This window comes from Vulpes lagopus, chromosome 8 (assembly GCF_018345385.1).
Source record: "Vulpes lagopus strain Blue_001 chromosome 8, ASM1834538v1, whole genome shotgun sequence".
Classification (NCBI taxonomy): Eukaryota; Metazoa; Chordata; class Mammalia; order Carnivora; family Canidae; genus Vulpes; species Vulpes lagopus.
Window position 1 is genome coordinate 92,016,697 of NC_054831.1, and position 26,545 is coordinate 92,043,241.

General features: G+C 48.0%; 2 protein-coding genes across 2 annotated transcripts; both read right to left on the minus strand.

The window, feature by feature from the left end:
* Positions 1–12,065: 12,065 nt before the first annotated feature.
* MCIDAS (multiciliate differentiation and DNA synthesis associated cell cycle protein) lies at positions 12,066–18,081 on the minus strand. The gene is made up of 7 exons (XM_041768309.1): positions 17,965–18,081; positions 17,769–17,880; positions 17,497–17,588; positions 14,303–14,375; positions 13,512–13,735; positions 12,771–12,881; positions 12,066–12,506 (listed from the first exon to the last, which is right to left on the minus strand). Exons 1-7 carry the CDS (start codon positions 18,079–18,081, stop codon positions 12,066–12,068), a joined length of 1,170 nt encoding a protein of 389 aa, XP_041624243.1.
* Positions 18,082–22,660: 4,579 nt separating this feature from the next.
* On the minus strand, positions 22,661–25,052 carry CCNO (cyclin O). The gene is made up of 3 exons (XM_041768158.1): positions 24,589–25,052; positions 23,825–24,010; positions 22,661–23,324 (listed from the first exon to the last, which is right to left on the minus strand). Exons 1-3 carry the CDS (start codon positions 24,973–24,975, stop codon positions 22,839–22,841), a joined length of 1,059 nt encoding a protein of 352 aa, XP_041624092.1. The 5' UTR covers positions 24,976–25,052; the 3' UTR covers positions 22,661–22,838.
* Between the last annotated feature and the right edge of the window lie 1,493 nt (positions 25,053–26,545).

A 26,545-nucleotide genomic window follows, 5' to 3' on the forward strand; every position in this document is an offset into this window, starting at 1 on the left:
TATCTCTTGTTCTAGCATGTGAAAAGAAAATGTTCTCAACATTTACTACATTGGCAATGATAAATAGTCTTAAGATAAAACCAAGATAACAAAGTGTAAATGTCTTTCTACTTACCTATCATATCATTAGTTTCATCTGAAGGGAAAACGAAATGTTTTCTGCTTCTCAATAACCCTACCTTCTTTTAAATCAATAAAGATTTTTTTATGAATTTTTGATGATCATAGAAGATTTAAGCCTATAAGAGGCCAGCCCCTTTTTACCTTTTTTGGTAAGGAAACAAACCCAAAGGAGTATACCCAAGTGCATGATCTCCTAAACAATGAAAAATAATATTTCACGTAATATTTGAGCCTGGAAGATGTTTTCTTTCTCTGCTAAAGCTGAGGCAATTCATAAAATCTCTTCTCATACAACTAGTGTTAATATATTAAGAATCACTTTACAAAAGGTATGTGCAAGTATTTAAAAAAGCTTTTCCAAGTAGAATGTATTTAAATTAAGGGAGCATCACACCACCTAAGTTTCATGCATCACATCAATTGGCATAATGGGAAAGGAGATTAGAAACAGGACTGCAGAGTATGAGTAATGGGAGTCTTTCTGATTGAGGCAGAAAGTTTGTGTTTGAAAGACTAATAAACTTGAGAGGTGCCTGGGTAGCACAGTCTGATAAATGTCTCTCTTTTTTAAAAAAAAGATTTTTTAATTATTATTATTCATGAAAGACAGAGAAAGAGAGAGAGAGACAGAGACAGAGACACAGGCAGAGAGAGAAGCAGGCTTCAAGCAGGAAGCCCGATGTGGGACTTGATCCTGCGACTCTGAGATCACGCCCTGAGCCAAAGGCAGATGCTCAACTGCTGAGCCACCCAGGCATCCCTAAATGTCCAACTCTTGATGTCAGCTCAGGTCATGTTCTCAGGGTCCTGGGGTTCAAATCTTTTTGGGTTCTGTACTCAGAGTGAAGTCAACTTGCAATTCTCTCTGCCCCTCCCACTCGTATGTGTGTGTGTGTGTGTGTGTGTGTGTTCTTTCTCTCTCTCTCTGTAAATAAAATCTTTTTTAAAAAAGACTAAATTTAAAAAAAAAAATAAAATAAAAAATAAAAAAGACTAAATTTTAGAGCAACTGTAAACAGCCTGCACTTAGCATATCAATTCAGATACAAAGATCTAATCAGCTTCCTATGGTCCTGTGTAGACAATCAAGAAACAGAGAAATGGGCTGTGGAATGATATAAAAGGTGGAGATTTTTTTTTAATTAATTCACTTCTGGACTTACTTCCATACTATTTTTTTAATTTTGTATTTAAATTCAATTTAATTAACATATAGTGTATTATTAGTTTTAGAGGTAGAGTTTAGTGATTCATCAGTTGCATACAACACCCAGTGCTCAATACATCAAATCCCTTCTTTAATACTCATCACCCAATTACCCCATCCCCCCACCCCCCCTCCTCCAGCAACCCTTAGGTTGTTTCCTAGCGTTAAGAGTCTCTTATGAGGGCAGCCCGGGTGGCTCAGCGGTTTAGCACGGCCTTCGTCCCAGAGTATGATCCTGGAGTCCTGGGATTGAGTCCTGCATTGGGCTCCCTGCATGGAGCCTGCTTCTCCCTCTGCCTGTGTCTCTGCCTCTGCCTCTCTCTCTATCTCTGTCTCATGAATAAATAAATAAGATGCTTTAAAAAAAAGTTTCTTATGATTTGTTTGTTTCCATCTTTTATTTTTCCATCCCTTCCCCTATGTTCATCTATTTTATTTCTTAAATTCCACATATAAGTGAAATTACATGACTTCTGTCTTTCAAAAGAGGGAGATTTTTAAAATAAGAGGATTGATTAAGATTCTCTGAAGCAATCTGGCTCCTAAGAAATGACTAGTTGTCCACGACAAATACATACTGAGGCTATAGGCTCTTCGCCATCCTCTGTAGATAGGCATACAATTGTTTGTAATTGAAAGATTCTCTTCTTTTCAGTCAGTTTTCTTTTCAACTTCTCAAGGTAAAAAAAAAAAAAAAAAAAAAACTTCTCAAGGTAAAAGAATCTAAAAAACAAAACAAACAAATAAGCAACAACCGAAGAGATAAACAGAGAACAAACTGGTGGTTGTCAAAGGGGAAGGGGGACAGGGAAGGGGTGAAATGGGGAAAGAGATTAAGAGGTACAGACTTCCAGTTATAAATAAGTCACAGGGATGAAAAGTACAGGATAGGGAATATAACCAATAATATTGTAATACACCTACTGTGATAAGCATTTCATGATGTATATAATTGTTGAATCACTATGTTGTACACCTGAAACTAATTTAGTATGTGTCAACTAATACTTCAATTCTAAAAAAAAAAGAGAAGCTCTTCAGATATTTTTAAGAAGAAATATTGTAAATGAGTAGAGTAACAACTATTCATAGATATAATCCTGGACGATATCTTATCTTCAGCCAAAATCATCTCACTGTAACTGTACCTCCAAACATTAATTAAATAAAAACAAACCTAGGTTAAGCCACTATTTACCTGACAAACTTAAAAATCACCTGTCAATATTATATACAAAAGTTGGTTCCATATAAGTTGGCAAATCGAACTCCAATAAAAAAATATACCAAAGGGATCCCTGGGTGGCGCAGCGGTTTGGCGCCTGCCTTTGGCCCAGGGGGCGATCCTGGAGACCCGGGATCGAATCCCACATCAGGCTCCCGGTGCATGGAGCCTGCTTCTCCCTCCGCCTGTGTCTCTGCCTCTCTCTCTCTCTCTGTGACTATCATAAATAAATAAAAAATTAAAAAAATATATACCAAAAAAAAGTTGGTTCCATAAGCTAGTCTGGTAAAAATGTATTGTCAATAAATACACATTTAATAGAATAAGACATTATTGTTTGTATATAATAAAGACTATATTTTTTGTATTTGGACAGTTTTAAGTTGTCATCCTAATTTGAACTAGGGTTCCATTTATTTGATAGGTCTTCAAACTAACTGTAGGCTTTTTTCCCCCACCAGTATAAATCTATTAAATATTTTGTGCCATCATTTAGCTGACCTTCAGGGGCTTTAAGTATTTGGTTCAGAAGATAAAATACTTACTGAGTAAATCATTTTTTAAGCTAACTCTGAAAAAAAAGCCATTCTGTTATAGATGTGACTTTCAGATGTTCAAATTTCTTTATACTACAATGATATAAAGATTTTTCTATGATATAGCTGTTTTCATTATTCACTTAGCAATTTTGAATGCATTTCAAAATTCCCATAAAAGTAAGCTTAACACATAACCCCATTCCTTCAGCTTCTCTCTCATGCCAACCCCTCCTCCACTTACTCTCTTCTTTCCATTCCCTTCACGTAGCAGAGCTCTCCATTACTGGTATACATGCATTATGGTTAAGATACTTACTGTGGAGTGTTTACTTTTAAGAATAGGTATCAGCAAAACTTTCTAAATTTAAATGCAAACATATCTTGCTTTCAATCCAGAAACAAAAGAAACTACAGCTATAGTTTCTCTAAGTAGTAACACCTGTAAATTCTTTATTTGTTGTTGAATTTGCAGTTTTACATTTTGTTTGTTCAATACTGGCCTTCATCTTGTTATCGAAGTAACATTCTGATTTTACTTTTTAGTTTTTGCCAATTGATGCTTTCCTAAGCATTACTGAAAAGCCTAGCTTTAATTCCTCCCCTCCAGTCTAATATGTTTAAAGTTTATTATTCAAAAACAGGAAAACTTCCTTCATCTGTAATAATAGTAATTAGCATATACACTAAACTGCTGCAAATATCAATAATGAGGACAAAGGATCTCACTGTAAAGTTTTAAGTAAAAGCCAAATATTAGTAAACTAAAAGCAAACGTAATGAACATTGTTCTGCTCAGTTACTTTGGGGCATAGATAAAAGATATGCCACAGCGGAAGACATATACCATATGGTTTCACTCATATGTGGAATTTAAGAAATAAAACAAAGGAAAAGGGGATCCCTGGGTGGCTCAGCGGTTTGGCGCCTGTTTTCGGCACAGGGTGTGATCCCGGAGTCCTGGGATCGAGTCCCACATCAGGCTCCTTGTGTGGAGCCTGCTTCTCCCTCTGCCTGTGTCTCTGCCTTTCTCTCTCTCTGTCTCTCATGAATAAATAAATAAAATCCTTAAAAAAAAAATAAGAAATAAAACAAAGGAAAAAGAGAGAGAGAAACTAAAAAACAGATTCTTACCTAGAGAGAACAGGGGGTTACCACTCACCAGAAGGTGGGTGGAGGAATGGGTAAAATCGATGAAGAGGATAGCATGGAATTGTTGAAACACTATATTGTACACCTGAAACTAATAAAACACTGTATATTAAGTACATTGGAATTTAAAAATAAATAAATAATAAATTCTTAAACAGACATGCCAATTTAGATTTAGAAATAATATTAAGTCTTAGACAGCAAGATAATTTTTTGCTATTTTCTTTGTTTAACTTGAAAAGGAAAGAGCTGATAGGATGAAAGGATGGATGGGTGGATGGATGGAGAGAGAGATAGTGTCAGCATTAAGATATAAATGTTATGGGAAAAAGAGACAAATTTCTCATGCAGAAGGACTCCAGATAATTTATATAGATAATCTACCCAAAGGAGGAACAGTTGAACTCCCCGTTTCTTTTTCTTTTAAGATTGATTGATTTTTTTTAAAGATTTTATTTATTTATTCATGAGAGACACAGAGAGAGAGAGGCAGAGACCCAGGCAGAGGGAGAAGCAGGCTCCATGCAGGGAGCCTGACGTGGGACTCCATCCTGGTTCTCCAAGATCACACCACAGGGCTGACAGCGGCACTAAACCAGGATCATGACCTGAGCAGAAGGCAGATGCTCAACCCACGAAGCTACTCAGCACCCCTAAGATTGATTGATTGACTGATTTGAGAGAGAGAGAGAGTGAGGAGGAGGGGTGGGTGCAGGAACAAAGGGAGATGGACAGAGTCTTATGTAGACTTTTCTCTGAGTGTGGGGTGGACTCAGGCCTATCTCACAACCCAAAGATCACAACCTGAGCCAAAACCAAGAGTTAGTGCTTAACTGACTGTGCCACCCAGCTGCCCACCACAAACTCCTTACTTCTTCTTCTTTTTTTAATGTCAGCATTTCTTTTGTTTTTTTTTTTTTAAGATTTTATTTATTTATTCACAAGAGACGCAGAGATATAGGCAGAGGGAGAAGCAGGCTCTGTGCAACCGCTGAGCCACCCAGGTGTCCCTCCCATTTCTTAAGAGTAGACTACATGTACTAGATACACAAAGAAAAAGGAAGAGTAACTTTATAGTGAAGGAAACTGATGAATATTGCGCAGTCAGGTGATCAAAGTCAACAATCAACAGTCACAAATTATGTTGATAGAATGTACTCTTGTGGGCAGCCCTGGTGGCACAGTGGTTTAGCGCTGCCAGCAGCCCATGGTCTGATCCTGGAGACCAGGGATCGAGTCCCACATCAGGCTCCCTGCATGGAGCCTGCTTCTCCCTCTACCTGTGTCTCTGCCTCTCTCGCTCTGTATCTCTCATGAGTAAATAAAATAAAATCTTAAAATATATATATATATATATATATATATACTCTTGTTATGATATGATAAAAATAGAACGTTTGCTATATGACCTTCATCCAAAAGATATATAACCCTGCTCTAATAATGATAAAAAACATTAGATACATTTCAGTAGTGGGGGGTAATTTAAAATATACCTGACTAGTACTTCTCAAAACTGTCACGAACATCAAAAATGAAAAGTGTTAGAAACTGCCACAGACAAGGTAAGTGTACAGGAGCCATGATGACTATATGTTATGCGATATTTTGGGTGGGATCCCAGAATAGAAAAAAGGCATTAGGTAAAACCTGAGGAAATGTGAATAATATATGAACTTTTTAAAATAACAATGTATCAATATTAGATTAATTGTTACCAAATGTACTATACTAACATGTTAATATAGGAAAGTGTATCCAAGGGATATATGAGAACTCTGTACATCTTAATTTTCTGTAAATCTAAAACTACTCAAAGAATCTATTTTAAAAATATATAAATGTTACTTGTGTCAAGTCAAACCAAATTATATCAAAATATCAGTCTAGGGCAGCCCGGGTGGCTAAGTGGTTTAAGCACTGCCTTCAGCCCAGGGCCTGATCCTGGAGACCTGGGATAGAGTCCCACGTCAGGCTCCCTGCATGGAGCCTGCTTCTCCCTCTGCCTGGGTCTCTGCCTCTCTCTCCCTCCCTCTCTCTCTCTCTCTCTCTCATGAATAAATAAATAAAATCTTTAAAAAATATATCATAGTCTAAATTCAACAGATAATTTCTATCTCTTCAACTCATTTATGTCGGCATCTTGTTGATACCAAAGTAAAGTAAAAGAAAATTAAAGTGAAAGATTAAGTTAACAAAGTCAGATTCCAGGGGGGGTGTACTAAACTTCTGAATGATGGACTCTTTTTTAAAATTTTCAGGAGACTTAATATTGTTTCTGGAAATCTTAGCTCAGCTGCAGTAAAAATAAAACCATATTCACAGGTTTTACTTCTTCCTTTTTAATCCTTATGACTCTTATTTCTTTTCCTTGCCTTATTAAACTGGCAAGAACTTCCAGTATACTGTTAGCTAAAAAGAGTTTTTTCATAGATGAGAATCCTTATGGGGGAGAAACATTGTATTATTAGGTTTATAGTGTGTATTTTTTTAAAGATTTTATTTATTTATTCATGAGAGACACAGGAGAGAGAGAGAGAGACAGAGAGAGAGAGAGAGAAGCAGAGACACAGGCAGAGGGAGAAGCAGGCTCCGTGCAGGGAGCCTAATGTGGGACTCGATCCCTGGTCTCCAGGATCACGCCCTGGGCGGAAGGCAGGTACTAACCTGCTGAGCCACCCAGGGATCCCACTAAATAAAATCTTTTAAAAAATTCCATACACACATATATATAGAAGAGCAGGAATAACTATGTTAATCCAACAAAATACACTTCAAACCAAGGATATGGCCATAGATAAAGACAAACACTCCATAATAATAGGAAGGGTCAATACCTTAAAATATGCATAATTATTCTAAATGTATGTGCCTAATAAACTTCACAGTATGTGAAGCAAAAGTTAACATAATGAAAGGAAGAAATAGATAATTCAAAATTGCAACTGAGGATTTTAGTAGCATTTGATAAGACAGTAAAAGCAAAAATCAGTAAGGATATAGATGATCTAAACAAAAATATCAACCACCTTAATCTAATTGACATCTAAAGTACACTACACTCAATAACTTGAGAATACACATTCTTTTCAAATCCTATATTTCTTTTTTAAAAAGATTGTATTTATTTATTCATGAGAGACACCGAGAGAGAGAGGCAGAGACACAGGCAGAGGGAGGAGCAGGCTCCATGCAGGGAGCCCAATGTGGGACTTGATCCTGGGTCTCCAGGATCAGGCCCTGGGCTAAAGGAAGCACTAAACTGCTGAGCCACCTGAGCTGCCCAAATCCTATGTTTCATGTACCAATTTAGAACATAAGCATGCCATTAAATCTCAGTAGATTTCAAAAGATCAAAATCTTTAATAGTATTTTCTTTAACTGAAGCAGAATTAAATGTTGATGCTGTCACAGCAAATTAAAGTGGAATCTTTGCAGGTAAGGCCCACATATTTGGTTCCCAAACCTCCCCAGGTGACTCAAATGAGAACCTATGTTGAAAACCAGTGATCAAGGCATATAGCAGAAGCCAGCAAGGGAAATAGTCAAAAAAGATTTTAAAAAATGATTGCATCTGGTGAGTACAGTGACAATGGGAGAGGCAGATCATTACTTTTATATAAGTTCTCTATTATTTTATTTAAGAGTGTGTGTATTGCTTTGATAAAATTCCAAATTTACTACTAAAAATTTCTTCCTCTAAAGAGTACTCCCCATATACCCTTATGCAACTGGATTCTCCACTGTTAATTCTCTACCTCTGATCTCTGTTTTCATCAAGACACCTATCCCAATTTTAAATTACAGATTAATGTGTTTGCAGATTATTGTTTATTTCATTCCTTAGCTTCTAAGCTCCAAAGGGGCAGAACAACGCCTGTTGTATTTACCAATGTACACCCAATACCTAGTATACAGTAAGTATTCAGTATATATTAAAGTTAGTGAATTATTAAATGACTGGATTTATTTTTCATTTCTATGATAAATGTGTATTACTGTTATAATACAGGATGATATATGCTGTTATAAAAAGAAAAAATGTATTTTTAATATAAATAAATAAATCAGAGTGAATGTGGTATCCACATTTATGCTTGCTTAAATTCCTTTCCTGGTTCAGTCATTACAGATGAAAGAAATGCAATGCAATCTTCAAGGCTCAGTTTACATGAGTTATACCAGGCTTTTGTTGTTGTTTCCTAAGGTCTTATGCTCTTATTTTATATTTTCTCACTTATAAATATTTTTAGAAAATCTAAATATTGGTAGGGAAGATGGAGACACAAGATTAAACCTTCCTGGCACCTGGGGCACTCAGTTGTGTAAGTGTCCACCTCTTGATTTGGGCTCAGATCATGATATCAGGCTCCTGGTCCTCAGCAAGGAGTCTGCTTGAGATTCTCTCTTTCCCTCTCCCTCTCCCTCTCCACCCCCCACCCGCTATTCTCTCTCTCTCTCTCTCTCAAATAAAAATAAATCTTTTTTAAAAAAATCAAATCTTCATCTTTAGAAGTAACTCTGTATGTGTGTTGCTTTTGAATAGATGATTTGCTTATTTTCTACATTTAGGGAAAGATTGATTTTTGGTTTGTACAAAAAAAATCTCTCTCATTCACTTCTCCATTCTAGTCTATGTACTCTAATATCTAGTGACACTAAATCTAATCTAATGTAATCTGATCTCTAGTGATATGGGGAGGATGACAGCTGTTTCAACCTAGTTACCTTTGGAAACATCTCCCTCCCTCCTATCCACTCCCCTCAATACAGTGAATGGTGAAAGCCAGGCAACAGTAAGTTTTTTATTATATACATATAATATATATAATAAAAATATATTTAAATGTATAATACATATTTTAAGATATATATTTTATATAATATGTCTATATATAATTATTATATGATTATAACTTATAATTATATAATATATATTTATATATAATATATTTTAAGATCTATATAAATTTAAAATATTTTTAAAATATTTTATTTATTTATTCACGACAGACACAGAGAGAGAGGCAGAGACATAGGCAGAGGGAGAAGCAGGCTCCTTGCAAGGAGCCCAATACAGGACTCAATCCTGGACTCTAGGGTCACACCCTGAGCCAAAGGCAGATGCTCAACCACCGAGCCACTGAGGCGTCCCAGGTTTTTTTTTTTAATTATATTTATCCAAATATTATTAATATTCAGAAGGAGAATATGCCTTAATTTTGGTCATAGCTTTATAAATATCCTTTTATTCACACCAAATGAACTGGTTTTGATTTTGCAGCAAGTATGCAAGTCCCCTCCAGTGTGATGATGAGCATTTACCACCCATATGTATGTCAAACCAAATAGCATATTCATCTGTTAACAAAAGCCATGTTGTGTCATATTTTAAAAGTTGACCAATAACATTATTGCTTTTGGAATTAACTGAAATTTAAGATTTACACTAGGCTGATGAAATTCAATTGCATAAAAGTAATATTTGCAAAGATTAATGGTTAATTAAAGCTATTGTAGTGCCTAGGGTTTATCATTTTCTCAAAAAGCAAGCAACTCCAAAAAAAAAAGAAGAAGAAGAAGAAGAAGAAGAAGAAGAAGAAGAAGAAGAAGAAGAAGAAGAAGAAGAAGAAAAGGAAAGGGCACCCTGGGTGGCTCAGCAGTTTAGCATCACTTTTGGTCCAGGGTGTGATCCTGGAGACTTGGGATTGAGTCCCACATCGGGCTCCCTACATGGAGACTGCTTCTCCCTCTGCCTGTGTCTCTGCCTCTCTGTCTCTCTGTGTCTCAAATGAATAAATAAAAAGCATCTTTTTAAAGATAAAAAAGAAAAGGAAAAATTTTGAAGCTACAGAATAACAAAGTTAGTAGTATCCTAAGGTTTTTGACTCTTCGGTGTTATTATTTTTTTAAGATTTTATTTATTTGAAAGAGACAGAGTGAGCAAGAGAGAGAGAGCACAAGTGGGGGCAGGGGAGAAGCAGAAGGAGAGGGAGAAGCAGACTCCCCTGCTGAGCAGGAAGCCTGGGATCCGGATCATGACCTGAGCTGAAGACAAACACTTAATTGATTGAGCCACCCAGGGGCCCCTCTCCTGTGTTTTTACAGGAGTTTCTACTGCAAGAGGTCCTGAGTTCAGAGTAAGTAGAAGCTACTTTTTGTTTCCCCCACAGCTTTGAGATCAGTGAAGGAGAGTTATTTCACTGAGGCACCAACCCCTTGACATTCAGCACTAACCCAAAGGCCTCCCTCCTCTTTGTACTGGGAAAAAAGGAGACGGGCTCCCTGCTCCTTACTTGTCAGTGTCTTTCTGCTGATGGGTTCTCAGGGCAAGTTAAGAGTCCTTGCTGGTTTTGTTTTTTTCTGAACCTGAACTGCAGTAACTTTATACATAAGCCGATGAAAAGAATTTTGAGCTGTCCAGTGTACTTTTTAAGAGTCCGTTTGTTGGACAAAATATGAGGAAATGTGGTCTATTTTATCACTTTTTGTTTGTTTGTTTCTAAATACAGATAACAGTACCTAGGACAACCTGGAGGAACAGGTTCTGCAACCCTGCCCAGCTCACCTGTTATCTGATACCACCACTTAGACGGCAGAATGAGGGACGTGGTGTAACGGGTTTGGAAATGTGCCCAAGCTGAGGCCACAAATGCAAGAAGCAGCCCTCATGTTGAGAAGTGGGAAGGGTAGGACAAATCACTACTTGACGTATGCCAGTCACATAATTTCACAACAGAGTGGAAAAAGGAACCCCACACAAAAGGAAATAGAAAAACGTTAGAGTGAAGCCACTATATAACATACATGTTTTTCATAGATCAACCCTAGAAATATAAGACATGAATGTGCACCCCCGTTTTATCGATGGAATTCAAAGAGACAGTTTTACCTTTAGCAAGATTTCCACACTTGGTTTCTGGTGTACGTGCGTCCGTGCCCACACACACACACACACACACACACAAATATATATTCTTTTTCAGTGAAATATGCCATTTTCTTAAAACCTGTTTTTCACCAACAAAGTTTGCCTTTTGTGTGATTATTCTGTTCAGAAATATAAATTATATATAATTAATATAAACATATACCATAAATCTTACAAAATTATATGAATGATCATTATACAAATATGTTTAGCACCTATTTTGTGGATAGCCCATTGCCTCTGAGCATCTACATTTTTCTCTATTGCCCTAAAGCAAGTGTTTTGCTATCTCTCCTAATTTTTTATTCTTCCAGACTGAATAAAAGTCTTAAACAATTTTTTTTCAACAGTACGAAAACTAAGGGTCCTTCCAGGGGAAGTTGAGTGATATAATGAAACAGTCACTCAGAAACCTGGTTTCTGGCCTACAATTTTTAAATGACTGGTGAGAAAGACCGGAAGTTCCCAATAATGATTATTATAGAAAATCACTTAATCTCTTAGAGCCTCCTTTTCCTTCTTATAAAACTAGGGCATTGTGTAATTCTAAAATGGCTAAGTGATTTCTAAGTCCATTCGAGTTCTAAAAGAACATGATTCAAAGCTGCTAAAGACAGACTTTTAAAATTGATCGAGATTTATATGTGTACACACGCACTGTGCAAGGGGAGGAAGTGTACAGTATTTTACACCAGGACTTTACAGTACATCATTATCGGGACTTTTTTGTTTGTTTTTTTGTTCCTGAAAAAAGCGTCAGGGTGGCAATGGCCCAGCAGGGGGAGTCCTTCCGAGAAGCCGGGGTCGGGAAGCAGTTCCCGCAGCTCCCGCTTAGCCTCCAGGCGCTTCAGTCCGGATCGCGGGCAGCGCTCTGGGGAACCACGTCGCCGCTCAACTCGGGACCCAGCGGAATTTGTAACCCCCGCTGGCCGTCCGGATGGTGAAGGCGTTGCCCTGGGGGAAGGCGAGGGTGCGGATGGTGCTGTGGCTGCGGATGGGGGTGCTGAAGGAGCCGCCCTCTTGCAGCTCGCTGTGGCTCAAGTTGAGCGCGCTCCGGCTGCAGTCGGTGCGCAGCCCCCGGAAGGCGCCGTGCAGGTTCCCGGGGACGCCTTCCCTGCTCGCGGGCTCGGGCTGCAGCCGGAGCCGCTTGGGGTCGCGGCTCTGCAGCGCTTCATCGCAGCGCTCGGAAATCTCCCGCAGGATGGCGTCCACTTCCGCGCAGTCCTGCCCCGCAGCGCTGAACAACTCCTCCAGGCTCCTTTTGGCTGTCGCCCTGAGCAGGAAGGGCTCGGCCGTCGCTCCGCGATCCCGGGACTGCGTGATCATCAGCTTCTGCAAACGATGCGGAGGAGCGCCAAGCTGGGGCCAGCCGGACACCCCCGCACCCCCCTCCGCCCCGGCGCTGGGCGCGCAAAGCGGCCCCGCGCGCTCGTGGAACTCCGCGGACTCAGACGCGGGCTGCCGGCCGCTCAGCGAGCCCCAGCCGCCCGCGCCCTCCTCCCCCGCCCGCCGCGTCCCGTACTGGGGACCGGGTGGGGGCTGCTCGGGAACACTGCCGACGTCCCGCAGTGTCCCACGCGCCAGCACCCCACTTACATCCAGCACCGAGGCCAGGTGTCGGGTCCGACTGGCAAGTTCCTTCAGTTTCACGTTCCGCTCTTTGAGCGAGGCGATCTCCTCCTGTTTCTGGGTCAGCGTCACGTGCAGCTGCAGGAGGAGACCCAGACACTAGGACGTAGGCCACCGTGGTCGGTCTCATCTGTATACTCTGCGTGAATTATACCAGGATCCTAACCTCTAACCTGGAACTGGGGACCCAAAGCCATTCGCACTGGTGAGAGTAATAATCACTTTTGTTTATTTGACCTTTGTTTTTACAAAGCACTTGGACAAAATGTATCTCCATCCTCAGTGTAGCGTGGTGGTGAAGAGTACGGACTTGGGCAACAAGCAGATACACGCTCTGCCTCTGAAGTTCCATCTTCCTGGGCCTCAGTTTCCCAACCTGTAAAATGGGGCTAGTAACGGTATCTTCTTGTTCAGTGGTTGTAAGTATTAAATGAGAAGAAAAAGTAAATTGATAAGCACAATACCAGGCACATAGGAAGCCTTCAGTAAATATTGGAAAAATCTGGTTGGGTAGGATTATTCCCGCTTACTGAGGTTGGAAACTGAGGAGAGCCACTAGAGCCATAGCAGCTACCTGAAGCACTGGCCCCTCCACTGGTTCTGACTTACACAGGGGCACATTCCCCCTCCTGTAACCCCCACTTCCGCCCTGGGCCCCATAGTCAGTCCCCAACCCGGGATTCCTGGCGGCCAGCCCAGTGCCCCTACTTGGTTATTCTCAACGAGCGCGTCCCCCAGCGCCCTCTGGTTCTGGTCGGCCACCTCCTTCCAGTACTGCTCCGGCGGGGGCACCTCCGGAGGGCGCAGCGGCGGTGACTGCAGGGCCCTTGGGTCCAGCGGCGGAGAGAGACAGGGCCCGAATGGCAATACGTCGCAAGGAGAGAAGGGGAAGTCTCCGCCGGCCAGAGGAGGCGACATCAAAGAGGATGAGTCTGAGGAAGAGCGGGAGCTGGGTTTGCAGCCTCAGACTCGTGCCCAGCAAGCTACAGGGACAAAGCGCCACGCCAGGTGTAGGGTTTATGTGAAGATATTGTGAAAGTAAAGCACCCCTCACTTTGCAATCCCCACTGTCCCCAGGCCCTTTCTGGTATCTTCTCCATACACAGCAAGGCGTTCCATATATGCCTATTGAGTTTATCTGAATTCAGCCTCGGCGGGGGCCAGGTCAAACCTGCCTCGAGTCACACAGGTCCGCTGTGCTGTGCACTCCTGCCACCCAACCTCTCCTTGACCACATCACAGGGTAGGGCTCCCTCTCCCAGAACTCAAACGATAAACTGAGAAAGAGCTATTGATTCAGCGATCCATCTGCTCCATTAGAAAGGGTGTTGTCTCATAAAGATGAAGGAGCGCGACCCATTGATGAGTTACTGACGACGTTGGCAGGTGTCGGGTTGACCACCTTGCGCGACCACGAAATCGAAATCTGAGCTAGTGTGATTTGCGGAGTGGGAGACAACCCGCCTCCTTTATTTAAACTGCAAGGAGCCGGCACTTGCCTGCAATGAGGTCATCCACGGTGTCCCTGAACTCCTGCAGATCGAAGTCCTCTGCAGTTGGCAGACAATGGTTCTGAAATAAACCAGAGGCGAGAACTAGTTTAGGTCAAGTCCCGCAGGTCTGAAACCCTTGCAGGCCGCCAGGGGCCCTCCGGAGCCCTCTCGTGGGCCGCCGAGCTCCCACCCGGAAATCGGGGCCCGATCCCAGGCTCGGAACCCAGCAGGCCTGCACTGCCCTGGTGGCGAGCGGGTCCCCAGGGTCCTGGGGGGCGCTGAAGCTGCGCGGCGCCGTTTGAGGCCAGAGTCGGCTCCGCGCGGCACGGTGGCCCCCCGCCCGGCCTCCGGCAGGGGACAGTCCCCCTGACACCTGCCGACCCGCTGCCTCCGCGAGCCCCGAGCCGTTCCTCCAGTTCGACTTACCTCCGACCCGCCGAGGAGCTACGCCCAAGATAGGCGAGCGGGTGCGCGGACACTCCACCTTTCCTCCCCAGCCCCGCCGGCCAGGTGCGGGGCCTCCCAAGACGGAACCTGAGGCCTCAAAGCACTTGGGGGAGCCGCCAAGGCTCCCCCCTCACAGCTCACCCACCTTCTCCCCGCACAGGAAGGGAAAGGCTAGGCTAGGACGAGGGGTCGGGGATGCTACGGGCCGTGCTTGGGTTCGGCTTGCGGCGAGCGGGGCCTCTATCGCTCCAAGCCCGAGTTTGCTTTCTCCGCACGGTGTGCTGCACCGCCCGCCTCGAACCGGACACTCCCCGGGGTTCCAGCAGTGGGCCCGGTGCGGGAGGCAGGAGACCCTGGGCAGCTGGCAGCCCCGACGCATTCTTATTCCCTCCCTTCCCGCACATTGAGAGTTGACAACGCTCTTGGCGCAGTCTCTCTGTTAATTCTCGCACAATGTAGGAAGCAGGCAGGGCCCAGAAAGGGATTCCTCCCCCTCTGATGAAGAATCTGAAGCACAGAGGAAGGGATTTGCCCAAAGTCCTCCAACTCTGAAATAGAATTGGGGCTCCTGCCCTGAAATGATAGTGACTACTTCAATCTTCTTTCCTCCATGCCTCATAGCCTCCAGCTTTTCTCCTTTTTTAAGGAAAGCCTGCCTTCCAATGAAGACAGCACTGGGAAAAAGGAAAGAAGGCACAGGATGTGAGGGAATGCATCCAATATGCATGTCAGAAATATCTACTCTACTGATTCCACTATTATTAATGGATTCCTTTGTGTTAATCATATTCATGTCCCCAAAGCCCTTCCCTACTATTCAAATACTGCTGAGAAGAGGAACTTACTCTCACCCTAACCTTGAAGAAAGTACAAGTATCAGCTTTCCTCCAGGAGGAGTGCTTCAATCTGGGAGACCTCAAGCATCAGTTGGGAACAGAGGCTATAAGGGGGAAAGGCGCTTAGAAAGGTCTGAGACCAATCCTGAAGCACAAGTTCTGTCCTGGTTGAAGGAGCAAGACAGCAGACTCATTTTCCAAGGGCTGAAGGATTCCTCTTACTAGAGATTTGGCCAAAACCCTGACCACGAGATGGGGCCCAGGAAATGCTTCCTCCTATGCTATGCCAGGTTCTTGGCTCATCTTGGACCTCAAACAAATACTTCTGGAGAGTTTCCTCTCTCTGGTCACCTTACCCAGCAGGAAGGAGGCTAGGAAATTTGACCTGACTGTGCTCTGGCCAAGGTTTTCCAGGGGATCTTCCTCTAGGTGGTGTCTGTACCAGCTCTGTCTCCCCCAGGAAAAGTCCTCGAACCCTATGGCCATCTGGCACGAACTCCGTGCTTGAAACTTTGAATCCTACCTTCCCAATTAGATAAAAACCTGGCATTTTTCCAAACTACAATGGCAGCCAAGAAAAAAAAAAAAAAGACTAATACAGAACAAGATGTGAAATTTAAGTTCTGAATACTGAAGCAAAAATTCAGTTAAGAGCCTGCTTGGTTTTCATTACTTGCAAAATAAACATGGAGTAAGTGACTGGGCCTCTGGGTCAGTTGAAAGATGCTCTGGTATTGTCTTTCCTTATCTGAACATCCAGATCTAAAAAGAAAAACAAAATGGCCTCTGCAGGGCAATGCCCACTCTCACATCTCGCCTTAGCCATCTTTGCTCTCAGTGGCCACCTACCCTGAGTCCATCTGGGCTCTAATCCAATTCTAAAGGCATTTTGGGAATGCCCGGGAAGCTGTGTCCCACCACCAACCTCAGTTCTGGGGCGTGGTCTTATCTTCTGGAGTGTTCAGAGCTGGGCATTTCCCCCAGGACCCCATCTCCCCAGGACCTGCTGCCAGGAAGCTGGAACTGGCACTCTTCCTGTGGGTTGCATCTAGTTAAGGCCTCCTGTCCTTCTGGACACTTCATATCCCTCGGATGAGCCAGGCAGTCTTCTGGCCTCCCAGACACCAGTGCTGGGGGGCTCCGTCATCTACCTGGGTAGTGTCAGCCCTGACAAGTGGTAGAAGTGGGATGGAGTAAGAAAATAGGTTTTTGAGGGGGGATAAAAGTCAAATACCTCTTTTCCCCCATGAGGGTAAGTGACATGAGACTTTGGAGGGGGTGGGGGGGAGGAATGACTTTTTTTTTTTTAATGCCCAACTGCTCAAGAGGCATCTCTGCAAAGAGGAACGTTTTTGCTGTCAGAACTCTTCCAGAGTTCTTAGTCCTTTGTTCCTCTTCCCCTAAATGTAAACTCTATTCATCTTTTCCAGTCTTGATTGAGTAGTTATCCTTCAATCTTCACACTCCTTAGATACCCAGGGAATGAAAATTGTTAGTAAGTGTCTGGGAAGGGACTACTGGGAGCATGGACAGGACAGGTACCAGGTGCCCAGCGCTCAACTTTGCTCCCACCTAGTCTCCTGGCTCCTCGGGGCGCATCTCCAGATTCCTTGTCACAGCTCCAGGGAATAGACAGGGAGGAGAACAGGAGACCCCTTCCTTGGAGGGAAGCCTCCCAAGTGGGTCCCTCTGTTCCAGGTGGGTCAGAACAGCTCTGAGGATGCCGGCACAGCGGACTAGGCAGGAGGAAGACGTTCCGATCCTCGGGACGGAGATTCCGGCACGACGTCTGCCCCCACTAGCCAACTGCGCCTGAGCTCCCCGCCCAAGATGAGCCTTTGCGGAAGCGAACCCTGGACCCCGGAGTGGGAGTCTGGGCTGTCGGAGGCCGCCCGGCTTCGAGCGGAAGGGAGGTACCTGCGAGGCGGCCAAGTCACCGCTAGGCGGCGCGTCGGAGCCGAGTAGCGAGGAGCAGTCGGCGAGGTCCTGCAGGTCTATGGTGGTGAGGGCTGCGGGGGAGAACCGGGCGCGCGCGCCGCCGACCCTGAGTCTCTCCGCCGGGGCTCGCCGCTGCCAGCGCCGCCGCGACGTCGGGGCCCGGGGCAGCAACGCTCTTCCGAGCCGCGCGGGCCCTTCCCCCCACCCCGGCGCGGGGAACCCCAGGCACCGTGCGGGAGCCACAGGCTCACCTGGCAGCGCAGCGGGCTCCGCGCCCCGCGGGTCCTCGTACGCAGACGCTGGGCCGCCGCCGCCGCCGCCGCCGCCGCCGCCGCCGGGGAAGGACTTCCGCGGAGGGGCGAACTAGCCGGACACAGAAACGGTGAGCCTGGTCAGCCTGGGGCCCCGGGGCGTGCGGACCCTGCCCGGCACCGGCCCGCCGCCCACCTTCCTCTCCAGCTTCCCGGGCTTGCAGAAGGGCCGGCCCCGCGGCGCCAGCATCCTGTTGGGGCAGATGCTGTCGAAGGCTCGGCGTCCGGCCGCGGCGCCCCGGCACGACTGCATCCCGCCTGCCGGCGCCGCTCATTCGGACGCGGTGGCCGCGGCTGGAGAGGCGAGCGGCTCCCGGCGGCGCTGCGCGCTCCGCCCGGCGCCAGCAGGGGAGGCGCGTGGCGGGCCGCGGCCGGGGTGGCTGTGGCTGTGGCGGTGCGGAGGGAGGGCCGGCCCGAGGGCAGACTGGCGCGCGGGCGGGGCGGCTCGCGCCGGAGCGCCGGAGGTGGCGCCTCCAGCCCCGGACAATCTGCGCGCGGGCGGAGGCGTTCAACCCAACCTGGCAACGGCGCTTCCCCCGGGAGCGGCGAGCGCGGGGCCCGGGCCCGCGGGCGCCCTTTCGGAGAGCGTTGGCGCCGCCGCCTCCCGGGCCGCGCCGCGAGAAGGCGCAGAAGAGCGGGACGAGCCCCAGCGGCCCCTCACACGGGTCCCGCCTCTCTGCCTTTGGACAGCAGGGATGAAAACGTTAACGAGCCCTGGTTCGTTCCCGTCGCACCCCAGCCATAAGGCACGCTCGCCAAAGCCAGCCTCTGGCATCTGACCGCCAGATCTGGGGATCCCTGGGCGGCGCAGCGGTTCGGCGCCTGCCTTTGGCCCAGGGCGCGATCCTGGAGACCCGGGATCGAGTCCCACGTCGGGCTCCCGGTGCATGGAGCCTGCTTCTCCCTCTGCCTGTGTCTCTGTCTCTCTGTCTGTCTCTCTCTCTCTCTCTGTGACTATCATAAATAAATAAAAATCAAAAAAAAATTATGACCGCCAGATCTGATGCGGATGTGGAATTGGAGCAAGGACTCCCCAGACCTGCCCCCGGGATACAGAAGACCGTTCCCCCCAGGCTGGGGGCGCACTTCTGGTTTTGACTCTCGGGCTAGGACACGCTTTCTCTTGGCCTGATGCCCCCCGCACTTTCCCGGGCAGCGACGCCCGAGTGCAGCCTTTAAAAGCGGCGTCTGAAGATTCAGGTCGACCCCAAATCCCCTAAGATCCCAGCCTCTTTCTAACTCCCACCCGCACACAAGACCTCATCTGCCCACCGCAGCATTTGGCCACCCCGGTTCCCAGCCGGCCTTGCTGGCTCTGCCGAAGTCCTGGCTGCCCTTCCCAAGACCCAGGCCTTTCCCAAGAAGGGGCATCTCTAAATCCCTGGGTGAGGGCATCTCTGTCAGACCACTCTTACATCAACATTGAACATCTAAAATTATCTTAGTAAGCTATTGGGAACCTTGTGTCTCATACCCAGTAGTAGCGATGAAAATCCTCTTTTAAACTGGCATGATCCCTTTTTTATTTCTCCCTATTATGTGGATTAATAAAGACAGTGTTGGAGATGGTTCTGCAACAGTAGAGCTAGTATAGACTCAGAGACTTTTTAACTCCTCTATAAATGCGGGGACCTGGCTGAGGTAAGGTCAGGCATCTAGAGCTGGTGCTTTGATGGCGAGGTGCTTTGGCTTCAGGGTCAGAGTGCCTGGGATTGGACCTAGGCTCCACCAGATAGGTCAGCCCCAGATCTTGAGGAAAAGCATAACGCTGAGGCACCTAGCTGGCTCAGTTGGTGGAGCATGTGATTCTGATCTTAGCGTTGTCAGTTCCAGCCCTACATTGGGTGTGATTACTTTTAAATAAAATCTTTTTTTTTTCTTTAAGGAAAAGCATAACACTTCAATAGAGGTGCTATTAAAGTGAGATTTTTGTAATGCAGCTGGTGCTTGGTGTGGATAAATTAATGTTGTTGATGTTTTAAGGAGGCTTTTCAACTGCACCTCCGACTTCCCACAACTTATTCTTGGCTTTTTTTCTGATTCCTGTGTAGCCTAGTCACTAGACAGTCTTCTATCCCTATCCATCTTTCCAGTCTGTAAAAGTAGTAGGGAAGCTCTTAGTTCAAAGTTGAGCGCTTAGTTCAGAGCTTCCCTACTCTGAAGCTCTGGGATGCTTCTCTGGGGAGATCTCTGGGGAGATCTCTACACATGCGACCATCCCTGATTTTACAGAATATTCATTTTTCATCAGTGAGTCCTAAAGTGTAGTAGAAAAATAGGGGCACTGTACATAAAAATGTGGCAAAAAGAGCTGGAATAGCATGAGCATATGACTCCTAATCTGAATGATTCTAGAACCAACTCACCCATATCAATCTTGGCTGATGGAGTGAATGCTGATGAAAACTTTTCCCCCAAATCACTCTTTTGTAGAAGAGCCAGTGGCCCTACTCTCGCCCTTAACAGTTGGTTTAAAGGGCTCTAGATATTTTGGGACTTAGTTCAGATGATATTTTTCCTCCTCCTCCTTTTCATCATCCCAGACCAGCTTTTCCTCAAACAGCTTCAGGATCACCACTTCTGGATGCCTGAGCCAAAGGCAAGCAAGTTCCTGGAGAACTCAACACATTAACATGTGGGGAGAGAAGGGATCTGAGGGGCTCAGAGCAAATGCTCTAGGTACCGGAGAGTACCTGGGGTGGGGGTGGGGGGCTTGTGAAGAGAAATACAAGGAAGAGTCTCAATCTGGTTTGCATTTGCTTTTTCATTTATGGAAATTTGTCTTACATTTAAATTGATCCTAAATGTAGTAGAACACGACTTTGTTCCCCAAAAAAACCTTTTAAAAATCTTACAGAAAATTTGAAAAGCAGTGCAATGAATAGCAGTATGTTCCCCTCCAATAGCTAACGTTTTCCTCTATTTGTCTTTTATTTCATCAAGTTTTTGTGTAATCTCCTCCCCATTATTGTACAGGCTGCCACTAGTCTTCATTACTTGAAAATTTGCTATATGTGCAGGGGGATTTATATGGAACATCTCATTAAACCCATACCTCTGAGGCACCTGGCCGGTGCAGTTTGTTAAGCGTCTAGACTCTTGGATTTGGCTGAGGTTGAGCTCAGGGTCATGATCTCAGGGCTGTGAGATGGAGCCCTATGTGCTCAGTAGAGTCCGCTAAGGATTCTCTCTCTCTCTTTTTTTTTTAAGATTTTACTTATTCACAAGAGACACAGAGAGAGGCAGAGACACAGGCAGCGGGAGAAGCAGGCTCCATGCAGGGAGCCCGACTCGGGACTCAATCCCCGGACTCCATCCCGGGACTCCAGGATCACCCCCTGGGCCAAAGGCAGGCTCTAAACCATTGAGCCACCCAGGGATCCCCCTCTCTAATCTTAAAAAAAAAATCTATGCCTCAATGCTAATAAATAGGTTGTTATTTCTAATTCTACAGAAGAGACTCAGGCATAGAGAGGAGACTTGCTCGGGGTCACCCAACAAATGGACTCCGGGCCCACTTGTTTGCTATTTTAAACTACCCCAGGATCCCATTTAGGCTTTACCACAGCGCTATCAAGATTGTCAAGCTCAGAGAAGTGAAGACATTTGCTGGAAGTGACAGAACTGAGAATCCCCTAGCTCTACAGCAGATTCATAACAGAGTAATGGTGAGGAGACAGCGGTGGAGTTGACTCCAGCAAGTCTCACTTGTTTTAAGATTTTATTTATTCATTACAGACAAAGAGAGAGGCAGAGACACAGGCAAAGGGAGAAGCAGGCTCCATGCAGGGAGCCCGATGTGGGGACTTGATTCCCGGTCTCCAGGATCACACCCCGGGCCAGGGCTGAAGGCAGCGCTAAACCACTGGGCCACCAGGGCTGCCCTCGGTCTCACTTCTTGACTTGGATCTCATGCCTGTAACAGGACTGGAGGCAGGAACTGTGCTGGCTCTCCAAATATGTTCTCTATCGTGTCCACTGAATGGAAGGCACTGAGGAGATAACTTGTCCCACATCCACTTCAGGAAGAGGATTTTTTTTTTTTTTTAAGCATTTTTACAAACCTGTAAGTGGGAGAAGTTGAGCAGTGGAGCTCTGGACTCTGATCACCTGCCTTCAAATCCTGATTGCTCTAGTATTGTTTACCCTCTCTGTGGCCCAGTGCCCTCCTCTGAAAAAAATGGCATAATACACTCTAGAGTTGTTGGAGGGTAATAATGAATGCTGAACACAGTGCCTGGTACATTTAAGCTCCCAATGATGGCCATTACTATGGCATTGTTATCCTGGGCTCACATGCAGCAGGTGTAAGACAAAAGCGAGCTGTTGAACCAAGTCATTGCAGGTTAAATGGGGCCCATTTATAATGGCCGCAGCAGCCTGCAAAGCCTTCATTTCCAACATCTGTTAGCTGTCAGAGGTCTTGTTTTGCCCTAGCCAGCCAGCATGTGTGGTCCCCAAAGCTTCCCAGCTGGGCATCCTCTGTGCCCCACCCCCCTGCCCCTCTAGACAGCCTGAACCGCTGTGGGTTCTATTCAGGTTCACTTCCCACCTTCCTCTGGACCTCTGGGAATGAGCAGTCCTCAGTCTCATAAGAGGGTTACAAAATACAGGTCTATAACTGACCCTCTCAGTGACTGTCATCTCAAAGGACCTGGGATTCCCCATAGGTATCCTAACTACAGAGTGGAAGGAAGGGAGGAAGGCAGGACCCCTGGGTTGTTACTACGTCTATTCCCCAGCTGCCTTCACCTTCCTCCCCACAGATAACACAGGCAATAGTAGCATTCAGACGAACGAAGACAGCCTGTTTATTGGGGAAAGACTCGGGTCCCTCATGTGCTCATAGCAAAATAAATAAAGGGGGAGACACTACTATCATACACTATTTACAACCTTCAGGATGACCTCCTGACCAAGTGGGAGCCATGAATGGAGACTGCACTCTTTCACAGTAATGGGAAAGGTCCAGCAGCCGGGGCAGGGTAGACAGGAAACCAAAGGTCTGTTTCATTTCAACTTCGGGGACAGGCTGCACTTCTCTCGTATCTGGAAGGGCAGCATGTGAGTCAGGGAGGTTTCGTTTATGGCCACCAGAAGCTGCAGCTTGCCCAGGCAGTCCTGCAGTGCGGCCTCTGGGTGCCCGCCTAGGCGCAGGTCCACGGGGCGCGGGAGCTGGAGCATACGGTCAGCCAGCGCCAGGCAGCAGATGGCCAGCAGCGAGGGAGTGTAGCTGGTGAAGGCGTAGTCGGCCAGGCTCAGCTCCGCCACCCCGCGCGCCAGGGCTTGCGCCTCCAGGGCTTCCGAGACCTCAGCCTGCCCCGCCTCCACACGCGCGTGCGTGAAATGCTCCAGGAAGAAGCTGATGGTTGGCGCGCCCAGGCTGAAGTGCAGTTTGTGCAGCACGATGCACTCGAGGTTGCAGAGTTGCTGCCGGGAGAAGGCACCGCAGCACAGGGCCAGGAGCTGCTTCACGCGCGGCGGGTGCACCTCCACCTGTAACACAGGGGCGCTCAGCCCCCGCAGCACCAGCATCCAGGGCCGAGGCCCAACCCAGTTTCAAACCCGGGAGAAAACCAGGACTCCCCCCATCCCTTCCAGCGAGACAGCTGGGCCTTCGCCTCTCGGTCACTTCCACTTTAATCACTTGGGGCGTACTTCCAGCGCGGGTTCTCTAACTACTGTCCAGCTAAAAAAAGGTTTGAGAAATTTTGAATATATATTTTTTTTCCGGAGTCTAGAATAGCATGGCTACAAAGAGCTATTGGGATTTACTTTGGGGACTGCGGCCTATTTCTTTAGGGGCCCGATGAAAGCGTTGGCTGTTCAGTTTGTGGGGGAATCATCGTGAAATTAAAGCTGTGGGGTGTAAGCAAACGTGTGACAAAAGGAATTCAGAGAGGCCAGAGCTACATCTTGTGCGCTGGAAAGCCGGGTGGTGGCCAGAGAGTGGCCGAGAGTCTGGCTGTACCCTAGACCCCACCTGGTGGAGGTACCTGTTTGCACGCGATGAGCAGGGATGTGACCCCAAGCAGCTGGAAGCAGTCGGCAGCCACAGGCGTGGTGGTCAGAAAGCGGTCCAGAGTGTTCACCGTCAGGCAGAGCGATTCGAAGGAGAGGCGGAACTGGCGGTGCACGGGGATCAGCCAGCTGAGCAGCTTACAGCGGGACTCGGCCGTCACCTGCGGGGGACGTGGGAGGGGGGCCCTTTGAGCTTAGGGCCAGGAGGGCCCGCGGAAGGAACCAGTCAAGAAAACTCAGGGAGCTTCCCTGGGGGACGGGACAAGAAAGAAAAACCTCAATGTGCTGCAAACTGGGAAACACTGGGACCGCGCTGCTGCGCCCAAAGCGCGGTCGGGCTCGTACCTGGCCCTGCGCCGCGTGTGCATACACGTTACCTCGCGTAATCCTCTCGGCAATTCAGTGAGGGGAGAGGGCCACCGCCTCGCAGCTGCAGAAGTAAGCTCAGAATTGTTAAATAAACTTGCCCGGGGGCGGGAGGAGTACGGACTCCGCTCCTCCGCCTGCTACCGAGTTCCCGCTAACCAGCACGGGCACCTCGGGCAGCTGCCTTAAGCCGTCCAGGCCTCACTGTTCTCCGTTGGTAAAATGTGGCTGGTGGCCCGCCCCCCCCCAGGCCCTCCCCGCTCGGCCCGCGAACCTCCGTGCCCCGGGGCGCGTGGGGGGCAGACGGAGCGGAAGAGGCAAGAGCCCGAGGGAGGAGGGGCGCCGTGGGAAGCTCGCTCTACCAGCGCCTCACTTGCGGCTGCCGCGCCAGCGACTCCCGCGGGTGGAAGTGGCTCTCCCGCGCCTTGCGGAAGACGTAGCAGCTCCGGCCGTAGTCGCGGAAGGTCTGCAGGTCCAGCTGCACCGCCTCCTGGGCAGGAGGGGGCAGGGGGCTGCGGCCCAGCGCCGCGCACGCGGCGGGGCTCTCTGCACCGTCAGACCCGGAGCTGGGGGACTCGAACAGGTCGCAAACACCGGAGTCTCCGGGGAGCGGGCACGGCTGCAGCGGCTGCAGCGGCTGCTTTCTGCGGAGGCGTGGGCGCCTGCTCTTCTTCACCGGGGCGCGGAGGTTCTGGTCGTTGTCCCGCTTCCCAGCGCGGGCGGCGGGGCTCACGAGGCTGCTGGGGCAAGGGGTCACCATGCTGCCGCCCGGCGGCCGCGCACCGGGGAGGACGAAGTGGGCTGGCCGGCCCGCGGGCGAGGCCCTAAGTACTCGGCGGCGCCTTCCCCCCACCACACCCCCGGCTCCTCACTGGACGATCACCGAGCCGCACGGGGCCGCGCTTTCCCGGCTAAAGAACCGCTTCGGAGCGAGCGCCTGGCAGCCGGTAGCCCGCGCCGCAGGCGAGGGAGAGGCGGGGCCACGCCCGGCCCAGCTCACCCGCTCTGCCCCGCGGGTTCCGCGCGCGTCCCGCGTTACCCGGGTAACGCAGCGGGCGAGGCGGCGGGAGCTGCGCGCGCCGCGGGGTGGGGGTGGGGCGGCGGCCGGGCGGAGTGAGCCCTTCCCCCCGCCCCCCTCCCCCCTCCCCGACAGAGAGAGCGACCGTCGTGGCCGGGGCGGGCGCCAGGGCGCCCCTCAGGCCGACTATAATCCGTAATTCAAGGTCAGTTTCCAACCAGAAATCTGTCGGCGCGGGAGGGTTTCCTCGGTGACCCTCCGAGGCAATAATTTTTTTTTATAGATCAGTTAATATTTATTTAGAAAGTGCAAGTGTGGGGAGAAAGGGCAGAAGAACGGGGAGAGAGAATTTTTTTTTTAAGATTTTATTTATTCATGAGAGACACACAGAGAGAGGCAGAGACACAGGCAGAGGGAGAAGCAGGCTCCACGCAGCGAGCCCGACGTGGGACTCGATCCGGGGTCCCCAGGATCACGCACTGGGCTGCAGGCGGCGCTAAACCGCTGAGCCACCAGGTCTGCCCGAGCAATAATTCTCATTCCACTGCGTTTGTAATCGTTTTAGGCAGGCCCCCAGGATCCCGTACCCCTCCCTCCCCGCGCTGGTTTCGGGGAGCAGAGCCTCCGCAGGTGCTCGAAACCAGGCGGGAGGACCCCCCCCCCCGAACGTCAGGAGCGGGTCCGCACTCCCGCAGCGTTTGCTGCACACCTGCCTCCCCAACCCCGGGAGCTGGAGCGGTTAAGGACGTGACGTAGTTGGAGGGTTGCATTGCTAGCCCGATCGAATTCCTCGCGGCCTCTTCCGTTTAGGTTGTTAGCTCCCAGCCCTCTGCCCCTGGCGGCTCCACCTTCCCTGGTTATTATTCCCTGCTCTCGGGGTCTGCACCTTCAGAAGCGCACAAAAGTGGAGCTGGAGGCGCCCAGGCGGGAGAAACGGGGCTGGGGGCTGAACGTGGCAGTTTCCTCAGGGCACTGATGGTTTAGAACCTAGCGTCCTGTCCTGGGAGAGGCTGGAGTCCTAAGCCTGAAGTCAGTCTCCCTAAGGGACCCCAGCTCTTGGGAAAAGGGGCACAGTAGCATCTGGTCAGCCTTCTGGGGAGGTCTCGGTGGCAGGAAACCCACAGACCCCTCAGCCTGATGAACTTTCCAGAGGTACTCCAGGTGAGGCTGCTAGGCGTCCCAAGAACAGGTTCAGCCATTCCCACCTCATTTAAGAAGAAACCTGACAAATGTCAGAAATTTAGTTGGGTGTGGGGTGTTGTTTCTTAGGGATGCAGAAAAGAGAAGGATTTGGGGTTCTGGTCAGTTTTAT